Source organism: Hylobates moloch, unplaced genomic scaffold, assembly GCF_009828535.3.
Source record: "Hylobates moloch isolate HMO894 unplaced genomic scaffold, HMol_V3 SCAFFOLD_7, whole genome shotgun sequence".
NCBI lineage: Eukaryota > Metazoa > Chordata > Mammalia > Primates > Hylobatidae > Hylobates > Hylobates moloch.
The window spans coordinates 43,687,530-43,700,400 of NW_026652282.1; the positions used below are offsets into that span (position 1 = coordinate 43,687,530).

Sequence of the window (12,871 nt, forward strand, 5' to 3'; positions counted from 1 at the left end):
TGCCCGCAAATCTGGCAGTTACCTGCTGTCATTAAATAGAGTCTCCTTTTCTGTCTGCAGACGGCAAAAACTGGGCACAGAAGGACAGATGTAGATGGGTCAGTTCCGTAAGTTAATTCCCCCCTCGGCCCCTAGTACCCTTGGGAAAAAGAAATTTACCTTTCTTGTTTCTTTTTCAGTTTCTCGGAGAGCTGGGGAGAGGGGTACAGACAAGTGATAACATTGAGAATAATATAAAGACAAACCTAAAATTAATAAATATAGATACTTCTTATTAAGTCATTTTTGGAAGCCAGGATTTACTTATGTTGTCTTGTGGAATCCTCAAAATAGCCCTGACAAGTGAGTAGTATCAGTTTTACAAATGGGGAAACTGAGTCTTGGAAAGGTTAAGTAATTTGGTTGCTCAGCGGGTCAGCAACAACAATATTATCTCCACCCAGATCCTTCAGGCTCCAAAGCCCAGTATTTATGCTCCCAACATAGTGACCAATGGCCATGTTATAGAATGGCTAGGCTGGGAGGCCTGGAAAGCAGGATATCATGACTGGGTGCCGCACCCCTGGGTCTCCAGGTCCTAAGATAAGAGCCAGGAGTCTGTAAATGCTTGCATGAATGAATGAATGAGTGAATGGGCAAAGCTGAGAGGAGATGGATGGGATGAAACTTATCATGCACAAGATATAGTGGGACCACATTAGCTCATTCCATACTGAAAGTAACTGAGACATAGGTGTGAGTCTCTCCATTTCACAGATGGTGAAACCTAGGCTTTGATGGGGTACAATGCCCCTTCTGCCCTAGGATTGGGAATGGAATGGGAAAGAATCTAGCAGATTGGGAGTAGAATGGGAAAGAGCCAAGCAGCCGCACCTTAGCAAGTTCCTCCTGCAGCCTGGATGTTTCGGCCTGCTTTGAGCTCTGCAGGGAAGGATGAGGGATGGGAGGGTTGTTGTTAGCAAGGACAAGGAGAAGCCTTCCCCCGCCCTCCTGCCTCCCTCACCCCATCAGCCCACAAGATGGTGATGTCACAGCCATCTCCGTGGGACTATAGACAGAGGTAGAACATCTGCCCTGCCTTCTGGCATTCCAGCTCCAACAGACCCAGATTCACCTCTAAGCCTTGCAGCTGCTCCCAGAGCAATCTCTTCTCTTCTTTCTCCATTTCCCATTTTAGCTCCACCTCTGCCAACGGCATGGGGGCCAGGACGGTGGGGGCCGGGCCCCCTAGGGGGTCCCCCTGGCCCTCATTGACAGCTGAGGACTTCCCGGCTTCTTTCCCATAGCGTTCCTGCAGGGCTGGTGAGTAGAACAGGGATATATGATGGATGAGGTGGCCTCTGAAGTCCCTTGCCATGCCTCGAATAGAGGGAGAACTGGCCTTCAACCCCTCAGGTGGCAGAGTCCCTGTGCCAAATGACCATATGCCTAAAAGACGAAGGTTCAGCTCTATCCATGCCTCTCACATTTTTTTTTTTTTTTTTTTTTTTTGAGACAGGGACTTGCTCTGTCACGCAGGCTGGAGTGCAGTGGAATGATCACAGTTCACTGCAACCTTGACCTCCTGGGCTCAAGTGATTCTCCCACCTTACTCTCCCAAGTAGCTGGGATCAGAGGTGTGTGCCATCATGCCGGGCTAATTTTTTGATTTTTTTGTAGAGACAAGGTCTCGCTGCATTGCCCAGACTGGTCTTGAACTCCTGAGCTCAAGCAATCCTCCCACCTCAGCCTCCCCCAAAAATCTTTTTCCCTGGCTGGGCACGGTGGCTCACGCCTGTAATCCCAGCACTTTGGGAGGCCAAGGCAGGTGGATCATGAGGTCAGGAGTTCAAGACCAGCCTGACCAACATGGTGAAACCCCATCTCTACTAAAAATACAAAAATTAGCCGGGCGTGGTGGCGCACACTCTTGTAATCCCAGCTACTCGTGCGGCTGAGGCAGGAGAATCGCTTGAACCCAGGAGGCGGAGGTTGCAGTGAGCCGCAATCGAGCCATTGCACTCCAGCCGGGGTGACAGAGCGAGACTCCGTCTCAAAAAAATATTTTTCCCTAGACAGTCTTGCTCTGTTGCCCAGGCTGGTGTGCAGTGGTACAATCATAGCTCACTGCAACCTCAAACTCCTGGGCTCAAGCGATCCTCCCAAGTAGCTGGGACTACAAGTGCACACCATGCCCAGTTAATTTTATTTTATTATTTATTTGTTTATTTTCTTGAGACTGAGTCTCTCTCTGTCACCCAGGCTGGAGTACAGTGGTGTGATCTCGGCTCACTGCAACCTCTGCCTCCTAGGTTCAAGTGATTCTCCTGCCTCAGCCTCCCAAGTAGCTGGAATTACAGGCATTTGCCACCAAATCTGGCTAATTATTGTATTTTTAATAGAAATGGGGTTTTGTCATGTTGGCCAGGCTGGTCTTGAACTCCTGACCTCAGGCGATCTGCCCACCTCGGCCTCCCAAAGTGCTAGGATTACAGGTGTGAAACACTGTGCCTGGCCTAATTATTTTATTTTTAGTACACACAAGTTCCTGCTATGTTGCCTAGGCTGGTCTTGAACTCCTAGCCTCAAGAGATCCTTCTGCCTCGGCCTCCCAGAGTGCTGGAATCAAGGTATGAGCCACTGTGCCCAGGCTCTCACAAATATTTTAAGCCCTATCAACCACTAAGATTTTGTTTACTATTAAATTAGCCCAAGCTGGTTTCACAAATCCCATTCTTAATCCTTCAAGCCCCACCCACAGCCCTTGAAGGCCATGCCCACCATATGCCACCACTGACTTACAGCTGAATCCCTCCTAGAGCCTCCTAATTCCTACTCACATTCTACTAAGTCTCCCTCCCGGTCATGAAACCAGCATCCACCACCACAGAAGTCCCAGCTGCTTTCCAAAGTTCCACACACCACATGCTCCCACACTCTATCAAGCTTTCTTTCAGCTTTCATCCCAGACCCCACTTACAATCTGGGCTCAGAATCTTCCCAACACTCCATTCATTTTTTCACTTAGCAAATATCTCCTTTTTTTTTTTTTTTTTTGAGATGGAGTCTCGCTGTGTCACCCAGGCTGGAGTGCAGTGGTGTGATCTCGGCTCACTGCAAGCTCCGCCTCCCAGGTTCACACCATTCTGCCTCAGCCTCCAGAGTAGCTGGGACTACAGGTGCCCGCCACTGTGCCCGGCCAATTTTCTGTATTTCTAGTATAGACGGGGTTTCACCATGTTAGCCAGGATGGTCTCGATCTGCTGACCTTGCGATCCGCCCACCTCAGCCTCCCAAAGTGCTGGAATTACAGGCATGAGCCACCGCGCCCAGCCGCAAATATCTCCTTTTTGACATTCAAGCTGCTAATCTGTAACATCTGCTAGGTACCAGACACTGAACTAATGCAGAATGATATCACCTTTTATCTCTACTACAATCTTCTGGGTGACAGACATCCCTACATGCACTGTGTAGATGATAAGGCTTTGGCTCAGAGAGGTGAAATGGCTTGTCCAAAGCCACACAGGGCATGGGCCAACCCTATTTCTGAAGCCCTTCTCCTTCCCCTGAGAGGATGACGGCCTTCCTTGCCCTACTCAAGCCCCAACGTCTCCGCATCCCCAGGTGGGCCTCTATGCACCTGCCACGTTCTTCTGCAAGGCTGTGTTTTCAGCCTGTAGCCTCAGCAGCTCCCCATCCACGAGGGGCCCAGCTTGGGCAACCCCTACTCCTGCAGCCCCCTCCTTCAGTTGCTGGTTCTCTTGCTCCAGCTGTTCCATCTGGCTGCAGAGCTGAACAGAGGAAGAGAAGGGGCAGAGAAGCAGAGAATCAGAGCAGTATTTGCTGAAACCTATATAGCATTTGTCCATGCACTTTACAATTCACTTAATTCTCATAATGACCCTATGATATAGGTGCCCTCCCACTTTACAAATAAGGACATTGAGGCACAGAGATGTTAAACAATTTCAAATTCACACATCTTTTAAGTGGCAGAGTCAGAGAATACCAAGAGCATACCAAGTATGAGGACACCAAAAACCATTTTCCTCTTCCTACTCCCAACCTCAGAGATGCAATCCAATACCTCAGGCTCCTCTGGAAGTTGTTAGTGCTACAGACAGCCTCACTGCAACCCCTCTTCTGTGAAGGGCTGGATCCTAGGCCCAGAGATAGCTCCCTCTCATCCTAAGCACCACAAAGAGCTTGCAGGGCATTTCCAGGGCCAACACTGATGACAGCTCCTGCATTGCCAGCCGTTAGTCTTGGAGAGGTATACAATGCCAATACAACTAAGCCAGCCCCCTGCCCAACTCCTGGCTGAAGTACACTTCTCAAAGCAGTCCTGAGAAACTCCCTTGTCCCCATTTTCAGATGAGGATATTGAAGCCTACAGAAAATTTTTATTTTATTGCCTGAAATATTTTCTTTCTTTTTTTTTTTTTTGAGATGGAGTCTCGCTCTGTCACCCACGCTGGAGTACAGTGGCACGATTTCAGCTCACTGCAACCTCCACCACCCGGGTTCAAGCGATTCTCCTGCCTCAGCCTCCTGAGTAGCTGGGACTACAGGCATGCGCCACCATGCCCGGCTAATTTTTGTATTCTTATTAGAGATGGGGTTTCGCCATGTTGGCCAGGCTGGTCTCGAACTCCTCACCTCAGGTGATCCACCACCCGCCTCGGCCTCCCAAAGTGCTGGGATTACAGGCGTGAGCCACCACACCTGGCCTGCTTGCAATATTTTCTATCCAGAACACCAATCCTCTCATCCAGTTCTTCACCTAACTGCCTTCTTTGCATCCCTCAGTGCTCTGCTCAGATGTCACCTTTAAAGTAGTATCCCTCAACACAGAAAATTCCAGTACTCTGTCACAGCACTGTTCATTTCTTTCTTATCTAGTACTAATCACAATTTTCTTTTGTAACAAGCACAGATTCTGAAACCAGACTGCTTGAATGTGAATTTCTACTCTGCCATTTACTAGCTGTGTGACAAATTACTTAATCTCCCTGGAACTCAGTTTTCCTCATCTGTCACATAGGGATACTAATATCTCATAGGCTTATTTCAAAGATTAAATGAGTTAATAATGTAGAGTACTTCAAACAGGACTTGGCACACAGTAAACACCATATAAATGTCAGCTACTAGTATTATTTGTTTACTGTTACCATCTTTCTCCTCATCCCACCCCCAGAATGTAGGCTACCCAAGATAGGAGATCATTCTGTGCTGCTTACAACTGTATTTCTAGAACATAGAGCAAGTGGTGGGTACTCAGTAACTATTTGTTGAAGGAACAATTAAGCTGAAATGTCCTAGTGAATAAGGGGTGGTGGCAGGTTTAACATAGCTCTCTCTGCAAGCACTTCCAGTTCCTGGGAGGAGTTGGAGGAGGAAGGGGACTATGTAGGAAGTCTCTACGACTAGCCCAGTGCTGGCCCAGGGCAGATGCAGGGAAACAAGCTGGATTTATGGAAGAATGTCTGCCCCTGCCTCACTCTGCAAGAATCATGATACCATGGAGGCTGGAGGCAGGAAGCAGTGAGGAGTCAGTCAGTGAAGCCAGCAGTTATGTGAATACCAGGGGCTCTGAACTAGGAGCAGGACCGGGGCACTGGAATATATTATGTAAAGGAGTGATGTCGTAAAATCTGCAGGTCAGAACAGCCTCTGTGGTGTGAACTAAGTAGAAGAAAGTAGAAGTGAAGAGACCAGGAAGGCGGCTGTAGAAACAGCAGATGATAAGTGCTAGAGGCTAAGGCAAAGCAGGGCCACAGGGTGGACATAAAACTTTTTTTTTTTAATTGAGACAGAGTCTTGCTCTGTCGCCCAGGCTGGAGTGCAGTGGTGCAATCTCGGCTCATTACAACCTTCGCCTCCCGGGTTCAAGCCATTCTCCTGCCTCAGCCGCCCGAGCTGGGACTACAGGCACGTGCCACCACACCCAGCTAATTTTTTGTATTTTTAGTAGAGACAGGGTTTTACCACGTTAGCCAGGATGGTCTCAATCTCCTGACCTCATGATCCGCCCGCCTTGGCCTCCCAAAGTGCTGGGATTACAGGCGTGAGCCACCATGCCCAGCCATAAAACTTTTAAAAAGTCAAATATTTTAGAGGGAAGATGAGTTAATAGAAGGATAATATTATAACTAATGCTTCCATAGGTGATACTACATGCAAGGCTCTGTTCTAAGTTATTTACATGCATTTATTCATTTAATCCTCACAAAAGCCCTGTGAAGAGGCAGGTACTGTTATTATCATGGCTTCCATTTTAAACATTTGGGAACCAAGAACCAGGCAAGTTAAGTAACTTCCTCAAGGTTACAGTTAGTAAAAGGTAGAGCCAAGATTTTAATCTAGGCCTTCTGGTTCCAGAGTCCCTGCTGGTAACTACTACTTGCTCAACTGCCTCTCCTGGTATTGTACCTGCTTAAAGGTTATTTTCGGTTTTGTTTTTTTAAGGTCATAGGCACTATATTCTCAGATGGAGCCTTAGAAATACCATTTTTGGGCCGGGCACGGTGGCTCATGCCTTTAATCCCAACACTTTGGGAGGCCAAGGCGGGTGGATCACCTTTAGTCGGGAGTTCAAGACCAGCCTGACCAACATGGAGAAATCCCATCTCTACTAAAAATACAAAATTAGCCAGGCATGGTGGCATATGCCTGTGCTCCCAGCTACTCGGGAGGCTGAGGCAGGAGAATCGCTTGAACCCAGGAGGCAGAGGTTGCGGTGAGCCGAGATCATGCCATTGCACTCCAGCCTAGACAACGAGAGTGAAACTCCATCTCAAAAAAATTTGTTGCCATGAGACTTTTTTCCTTAAAACACACTAAAAACATAGACAATTATTAACTGTGGATACAGAAGACAGATGAGGGAACAAAAGACAATGTCTCCAACTGCCCAGTAGATTTAGAAACAGATGGGACACTAAAATCAATGGAGAGATAGAATTAGTAGCTCCAGGATGAATTATCTGGAAGAGGTAGAACCCCAGGCTCAGGTCAGATAAAGAGAAGAAAGAGAAAAGGGAAGAACCTCGAACACTTTTCCATCCTATATTAAGCATAAGAACTCTGCCTAAAACCCCCCAACACCTTGCAGCACCACAGCATCAACCCCACATTATACACATGGAGACTTGAGGCTCAAATAAAAGGAGTGACTTGGCCAGGAACCAGGTGACCTCAGGGCTCAAAGCCTTCTAATCCCAGCAGAGTGAGTGGTCCCATCTGTCAAATTACTGCCCCCCAGCAGCAATCCAGGACCTGTTTCAGCACCACGGACAGTGCTCCAGGGACAGACCCTGTCCAATCACTCTCTGCTGCTGTTAGGTTTCAGCCCAGATGAACCCTACCCCTCATTTCCCCTTTGACTATCCCAGGCACCAGCACCTTGCTGAACTCGGCCATTAGCGTGCTGTTCTGCAAACGGAAGTCCTCCTCCTGGCTGTGCAGCTTTGCCTGCAGCATCTCATTTTCACTCAGCAATACCTCGACTTCCTGCAGTGGCAGACAAGGGCCAGGACTCCAGCAAGGGCAAAAAGGATAGGGAGGTAAGGCAAAGAAACAGAGAGAGGGAGAAAATGACATGGGTGGGAGAGGACATAGGGTACAGAGAATGAGGTGACATAGGAGAAAGAGACATGGGGAGGGATAAAACGAGAGACAGGGAAAGAAAGATAAAGACATGGGAAGGTAGAGAGAAGGGAATACAGGGAGGAAGACAGTGGAGGAAAAGACAGGAAGATAATGATAGGGGAGAGAGGAGGTAGAGATGGGGAAAGGGGGAGAGATAGAAAAGGGGAGAGGGATTGGGAGGGGGAGAGGGATTGGGAGGGAGAGAGTGAAAAAGATGGAGAGAAGAACAAACAGAAATCAACAGGGAGAGAACAGAACAGGGAGAAGAGAAGGAGGGGTCAGGAAAAGAAATGAGTTAGGAAGAGAGAGGAATGGGGGGGAGAAACAAGGAGTTAGAGAGAGACAGCAGAAAAAAGAGAAATCACAGAGACAGGAACAGGAGGGAGAGAGACAAAGAGAAGATTGGGAAGAGAAACGAGTCAGAGAGATAGGAACAGGAAGACAGACAGAGACAGAAAGAGGCTCAGAGAAAAGAATGGAAAGAGAGAGAAGGAAAGAGACACAGAGTTAGGACAAATACAGGGAAACAAGGACAGATACAGCAACACATGGCAGTGAGGTAGTAGCAGACGTAAAGGCACACAGAGAAAGAAAGGCCAGTACGAGGAAATCTCAGCATACAGAAACAGCCCACCAAGACATCTCCCAGTCACACTCACCCACAAAGGATCCCCTTACCTGAGCTTTCTTGCTCTTGCTCAGTGCCTAAAGGGGTGGGTGGGAAGAGAGCTAAAGTGAACAGGGATGGACTGCCTTACTAGGATATGGAGACAATTGTGCCAAGCGTTTTGGGAGGACAATGATGACAGGGGTTGCAGGATGGGAGCATCTTCAACCACAGAACATGTGTGACAATTTGGAGCCCAAAGGAATGATGGAATGAGTGCATGAGTGAATGAATGAATGCAAGTCTTGCCCTGGGGCCCCAGCACACATAAATAGTCCTTTCTTGGAAGCTCTTGAGGCTGGTTGAGGGATGGGGGAGGTAGGGAGATGCCCTGGTATTTAACCATTTATGGGCTGGATCTCCAGGCTCAGAAACTGTGGCTTCACTGTTACATCTGTCCATACATGTCTCTGTGGGTCCCTCCCACGCAGTGTGGAAACTGTCGCTCCCCTGCTGGGCAGCCAAGAGCATTGCCAGCTTAGGGGAATCAGCATCCTACCAAAGAGAAGTGCAGCTTCCTGACTGCCGGATTTTCTGCATACTGTATTCGTTCATCCAACAAATATTTATTGAGCACATATTACGTATTAACATTGTGCTAGGTATGGCTAGATATGGGGACAGAGCAGTGACAAAGGAGGACCTTGAATGTCTTGAGGGGCCACAATAGGTTATATCCTATCTCATCTTTAGAGGATCTGAGAGGTAGGTTTGCTCTCATTTTCCCAACTGGACCAGGACAGAGATGGGAAGTAGGAGCACAAGGCAGGAATGTGAGTAGAGGATGGGAGGCAGATTCGAGGTGGATTTACTGATAGATTTGAATATTTAATTAAAAGTCAGTGAATGAGAATGAGTAACTGAAATTGGAAATGAATTAAAAGTAAATTAAAATTAATCAATAAATTAAGCAGGATTAGGTAAAATTAGCAACTAAAGAGAATTCCATGAGAATCCTTTAAATGACTACATGAAAACAGCATGCAACATTAGGTCTGGTTCACTGTAGGTGCTCACTGGAGGGATGAATGAGTCAGATAGGTAGAGGCAAGAGTGGATGGGTAGGTGGATGGGTGGGTGGAAGGAGGTACCTTCTGAGCTTTGCTGAACTCCTTATCCAAGTAGGCGACCTTCTGTCGAAGACTGGTGAGTTCTGGTGTCAGGAAAGCAGGGAAACTCAGCCTCAGCCAGTGGCAAGAAACTGAAAGGCCTTCTTGCCAGGCCTCTGAGGGAAAACCTCGGACACCATGCCCCAAAGCCACCCCCATCTAATAAGGCCCTCCTGGCTCACCAACACCATTCTTGCGTAGTTCATCTGAAAGCTGGTAGTTGTTTGTCCGGAGTTCCAGGAGCTGAGCCTTTGGGGGAGGCAGGAAGAGAGAAGACTTGGTCAGGAAAGCACTCCTACCCCTACCATGAGAGAACCAAGCCCCTAAGCCCCACAGACCTTACGCCCTCCATGTGCCTCTGTAGCTACTCCTTAAGACCTGTATGTGCTATACCCAAAGTGACCTTCCAGGCCCTCAGACCCTGGCTCACCTTTTCCAGCTCCACTTACAACCCCAGCCAGCCTCACCCCTCCATCTCACACTACAATCTACGCTGCACTCAGGCCATCCCAGAGCACTGCCCCAGTCAGGGTTTTGCTTGTGTGAGTTCCCTGGCTCTCCATGCCCACAGGATAAAGTTCCTCCTCTTCATCCTGGCTGACTTCTCCACACACTGAACACACACTGTCAGGGGTGTTGTCCATATTTCTGACCAGACGTGGGGGCCCCTGATGGCAGGGGGTTAAGGGCCTGTCCTCCTCCCTCTTTCCTAAGGGAAGAGGGTCAAGTATTCTGCCCAACTTTCATTGAGTCAGGGGCTTTCCAGGGTCCCCCCACCTCCAAGGCTCTCCAACTACATCCAGGCCCCCTTCAATAATTAAGGGAGGGCCAGGTGCGGGGGCTCACACCTGTCATCCCAGCACTTTGGGAGGCCAAGGCGGGTGGGTCACGAGGTAAGGAGCCCGAAATCAGCCTGGCCAATATGGTGAAACCTCGTCTCCACTAAAAATATAAAAAATTAGCTGGGTGTGGTGGCGCACACCTGTAGTCCCAGCTACTCGGGAGGCTGAGGCAGGAGAATCGCTTGAACCTGGGAGGCGGAGGTTGCAGTGAGCCGAGGTTGTGCCACTGCACTCCAGCCTGGGTGACAGAGTGAGACTTTGTTTCAAAAAAAAAAAAAAAAAAGAATTAAGGGAAAGTGCCAGGCGCAGTGGCTCACACCTATAATCCAAACACTTTCAGAGGCCGAAGTGGGCAGATCACTTGAGGTCAGGAGTTCAAGACCAGCCTGGCCAACATGGTGAAACCTCATCTCTACTAAAAATACAAAAATTAGCTGGGCGTGGTGGTACGCACCTGTAATCCCAGCTACTAGGGAAGCTGAGATAGGAGAATCGCTTGAACCTGGGAGGTGGAGGTTGCAGTGAGCTGAGATCGTGCCACTGCACACTATAGCCTGGGTGACAGAGAGAGACTCTGTCTCAAAAAAAAAGAATTAAGCATCCTCCTCCCTACCAGCCCTATAGGACCCTGAGGCTGGTTCTACCTAGCAAGGCCGGTTCCTTCCCATTAAGGAACTTACTGTTCCTTCCTCTACCAGGACTTTTCCCTCCCTCCCACGCCACCAGCCTCCACTCGCTACTCTCTGGTAGTCTGCTCAAGGTCAGAGGGCTTGGCCTTCACAGAATCTTTCCTGCTCCTGTCCTCCCCAGGACCCAGTGATCTGTCTCTCCAAGTACTGGTCCAATTGGAATATCCTCTGTACCCCCTGAGACTTGCCCCCCAACAAAGCCCAGTACTTCTCCCTCATTCATGGCCCAGTGGGATCAATGTTCCTCATTCAAGGGTACTCCCACTCCCCTCAAGATCTCCCCAGTCATGGTCCAATGGGAATGGCCCTACACCCTTCAGGGTAGGCCTCTACAAGGCCTTGGGTAGGCCAGTTGGATGACGCTTACTCACTTAGAATCCCCTTCAGATGACAGTGGTCTTCCCCATTCATGGGTTAATCAACTCCCCCTTCCATTCTCAGTGTCCCTCACACAGGGACAGCCAGTTTCCCTCATTCAAGGACCAACTGGATTACCTGTCCTCCCTCAGAGTTCCTCCCCTCCCCATGCAGGACCCTGTTCAGAGCCCCCCAGTGAGGAACCCTCTCAACAAGGGCCCATTCATAGTGCAATGCTATGGCCTTTCATTGCATCTCAGAGTCCCCCCAAAAGAATCAAGTGGGGGTACCTCCCCAAAACCCAGTGATCTTTCCTCCTTGTAGTCCAAGGTATCAATCTTTTACCTCCTCTGGTCCTCCCCCCAGTTAATGGGATTAATGGTATTACCCATTCATGGCCTTCTTCACCCCAAGCCTAATGGGATCACCCTTAATCATCCAATGGTGCCGCCCCCTCTTAGGATGCACTACCAACCACCAATGGCACAGGATCTCCACCTCCCAGGAACAATGACAACATCTGGGGTCTTTCCCCAATCCCCGGGCACAGTGGTATCTCCCCAAAACTTACCACCTCCCACCCGCTAACGGTTCTGCCCTCTCAAGGGCTCCCACCACCATGACGCAAACGACCCAACACCCGCTTCCTTCTTCTCCAGACAAAATGGTTTCGCCTCCTCAGGATCTCCTTCCCTCAAAGCCCATTATCATCACCCGCCGACGTTGTGCCCTGCACGGGCCCAAAAGTCTCGTCCCCTCCAGGTCTGAGTAAGGTACCGCCTACTTAAGGGCGCTCTCCCCCTCCCACAATGCTAACAGAGCCCAACCTTCAAAGCCGCAGAGTATCTCGGAATCCAATAGTCTTACCACTCTGAGCCTCAGTTTCCCTTCTCCAGACCCACCCCATAAACTCAGGGTCCATCCCAACCAACCCCTTCTCAGAGCTGATAGCACGACCTCTCTCTACCCCGCCCCGGGTCGCCTAGCCAGGTGGTCTTTCCCACCGCGAGCGGCACCTGCATCCGCTGAAACTCCTCCTCAGACAGAGCTTGCGCCATGTTCCTCCCCCCACCCCCCCCCGCCAGCTTCCTGCGCAGACGCAGCTCGCGCCTCCTGGCAGTATTAAGGTCGGACCAAACCACTGGCCAGGAATGGAGGGGGTAGAACCTAAATCCGAAGGGCAGCATTTTGGAGACGCAGAGAAGAGAACGAAACCGACAGGTCAGGTGAACTGTAATACAACGTTCTACCCGAATGTGAGTCATCTGATTGGCTTTTGGGCTCTTCTAGGCCACCCATTGTGATACGACATTATTACATCCCCGTTTCATGGGTGGACTCGTCGCTAGGGAAGTCTTTGCCGACAGAAAATCACCCTTCCGCGGTACTCCTTTAATGAGAATGGGTAACTTAATAACCATAGAAATGAAAGCGGAAGCTTCGCTCTGGTCTTGTTCCCGCCCTCCTCCGGGAGACCCCAAAGGGGAATCCCACCTCTTGTAAAGCCTTTGGCCTTTTTTTTTTTTTTTTTTTAAGGTTTGACACTTATTTTGTTATCATGATACTGCACGT

At 49.3% G+C, this 12,871-nt stretch overlaps 1 protein-coding gene across 2 annotated transcripts in view; it reads right to left on the reverse strand.

Moving 5' to 3' along the window:
* The window catches only part of GRIPAP1 (GRIP1 associated protein 1), a 28,750-nt gene extending 16,356 nt beyond the window's left edge, over nucleotides 1-12,394 (reverse strand). The window contains exons 1-10 of one of the 2 annotated variants that reach the window (XM_032756908.2): nucleotides 12,316-12,394; nucleotides 9,594-9,660; nucleotides 9,394-9,455; nucleotides 8,314-8,340; nucleotides 7,390-7,497; nucleotides 3,623-3,773; nucleotides 1,115-1,299; nucleotides 874-921; nucleotides 160-191; nucleotides 23-70 (exon numbers count right to left, since the gene is read on the reverse strand). In XM_032756908.2, coding sequence (XP_032612799.1) covers nucleotides 23-70; nucleotides 160-191; nucleotides 874-921; nucleotides 1,115-1,299; nucleotides 3,623-3,773; nucleotides 7,390-7,497; nucleotides 8,314-8,340; nucleotides 9,394-9,455; nucleotides 9,594-9,660; nucleotides 12,316-12,357 — 770 coding nt within the window. In that variant the 5' untranslated portion in view covers nucleotides 12,358-12,394. The remainder of the gene's footprint in view (nucleotides 1-22; nucleotides 71-159; nucleotides 192-873; nucleotides 922-1,114; nucleotides 1,300-3,622; nucleotides 3,774-7,389; nucleotides 7,498-8,313; nucleotides 8,341-9,393; nucleotides 9,456-9,593; nucleotides 9,661-12,315) is intronic. The other variant, XM_058441533.1, reaches the window with a different exon arrangement.
* Nucleotides 12,395-12,871: the final 477 nt, after the last annotated feature.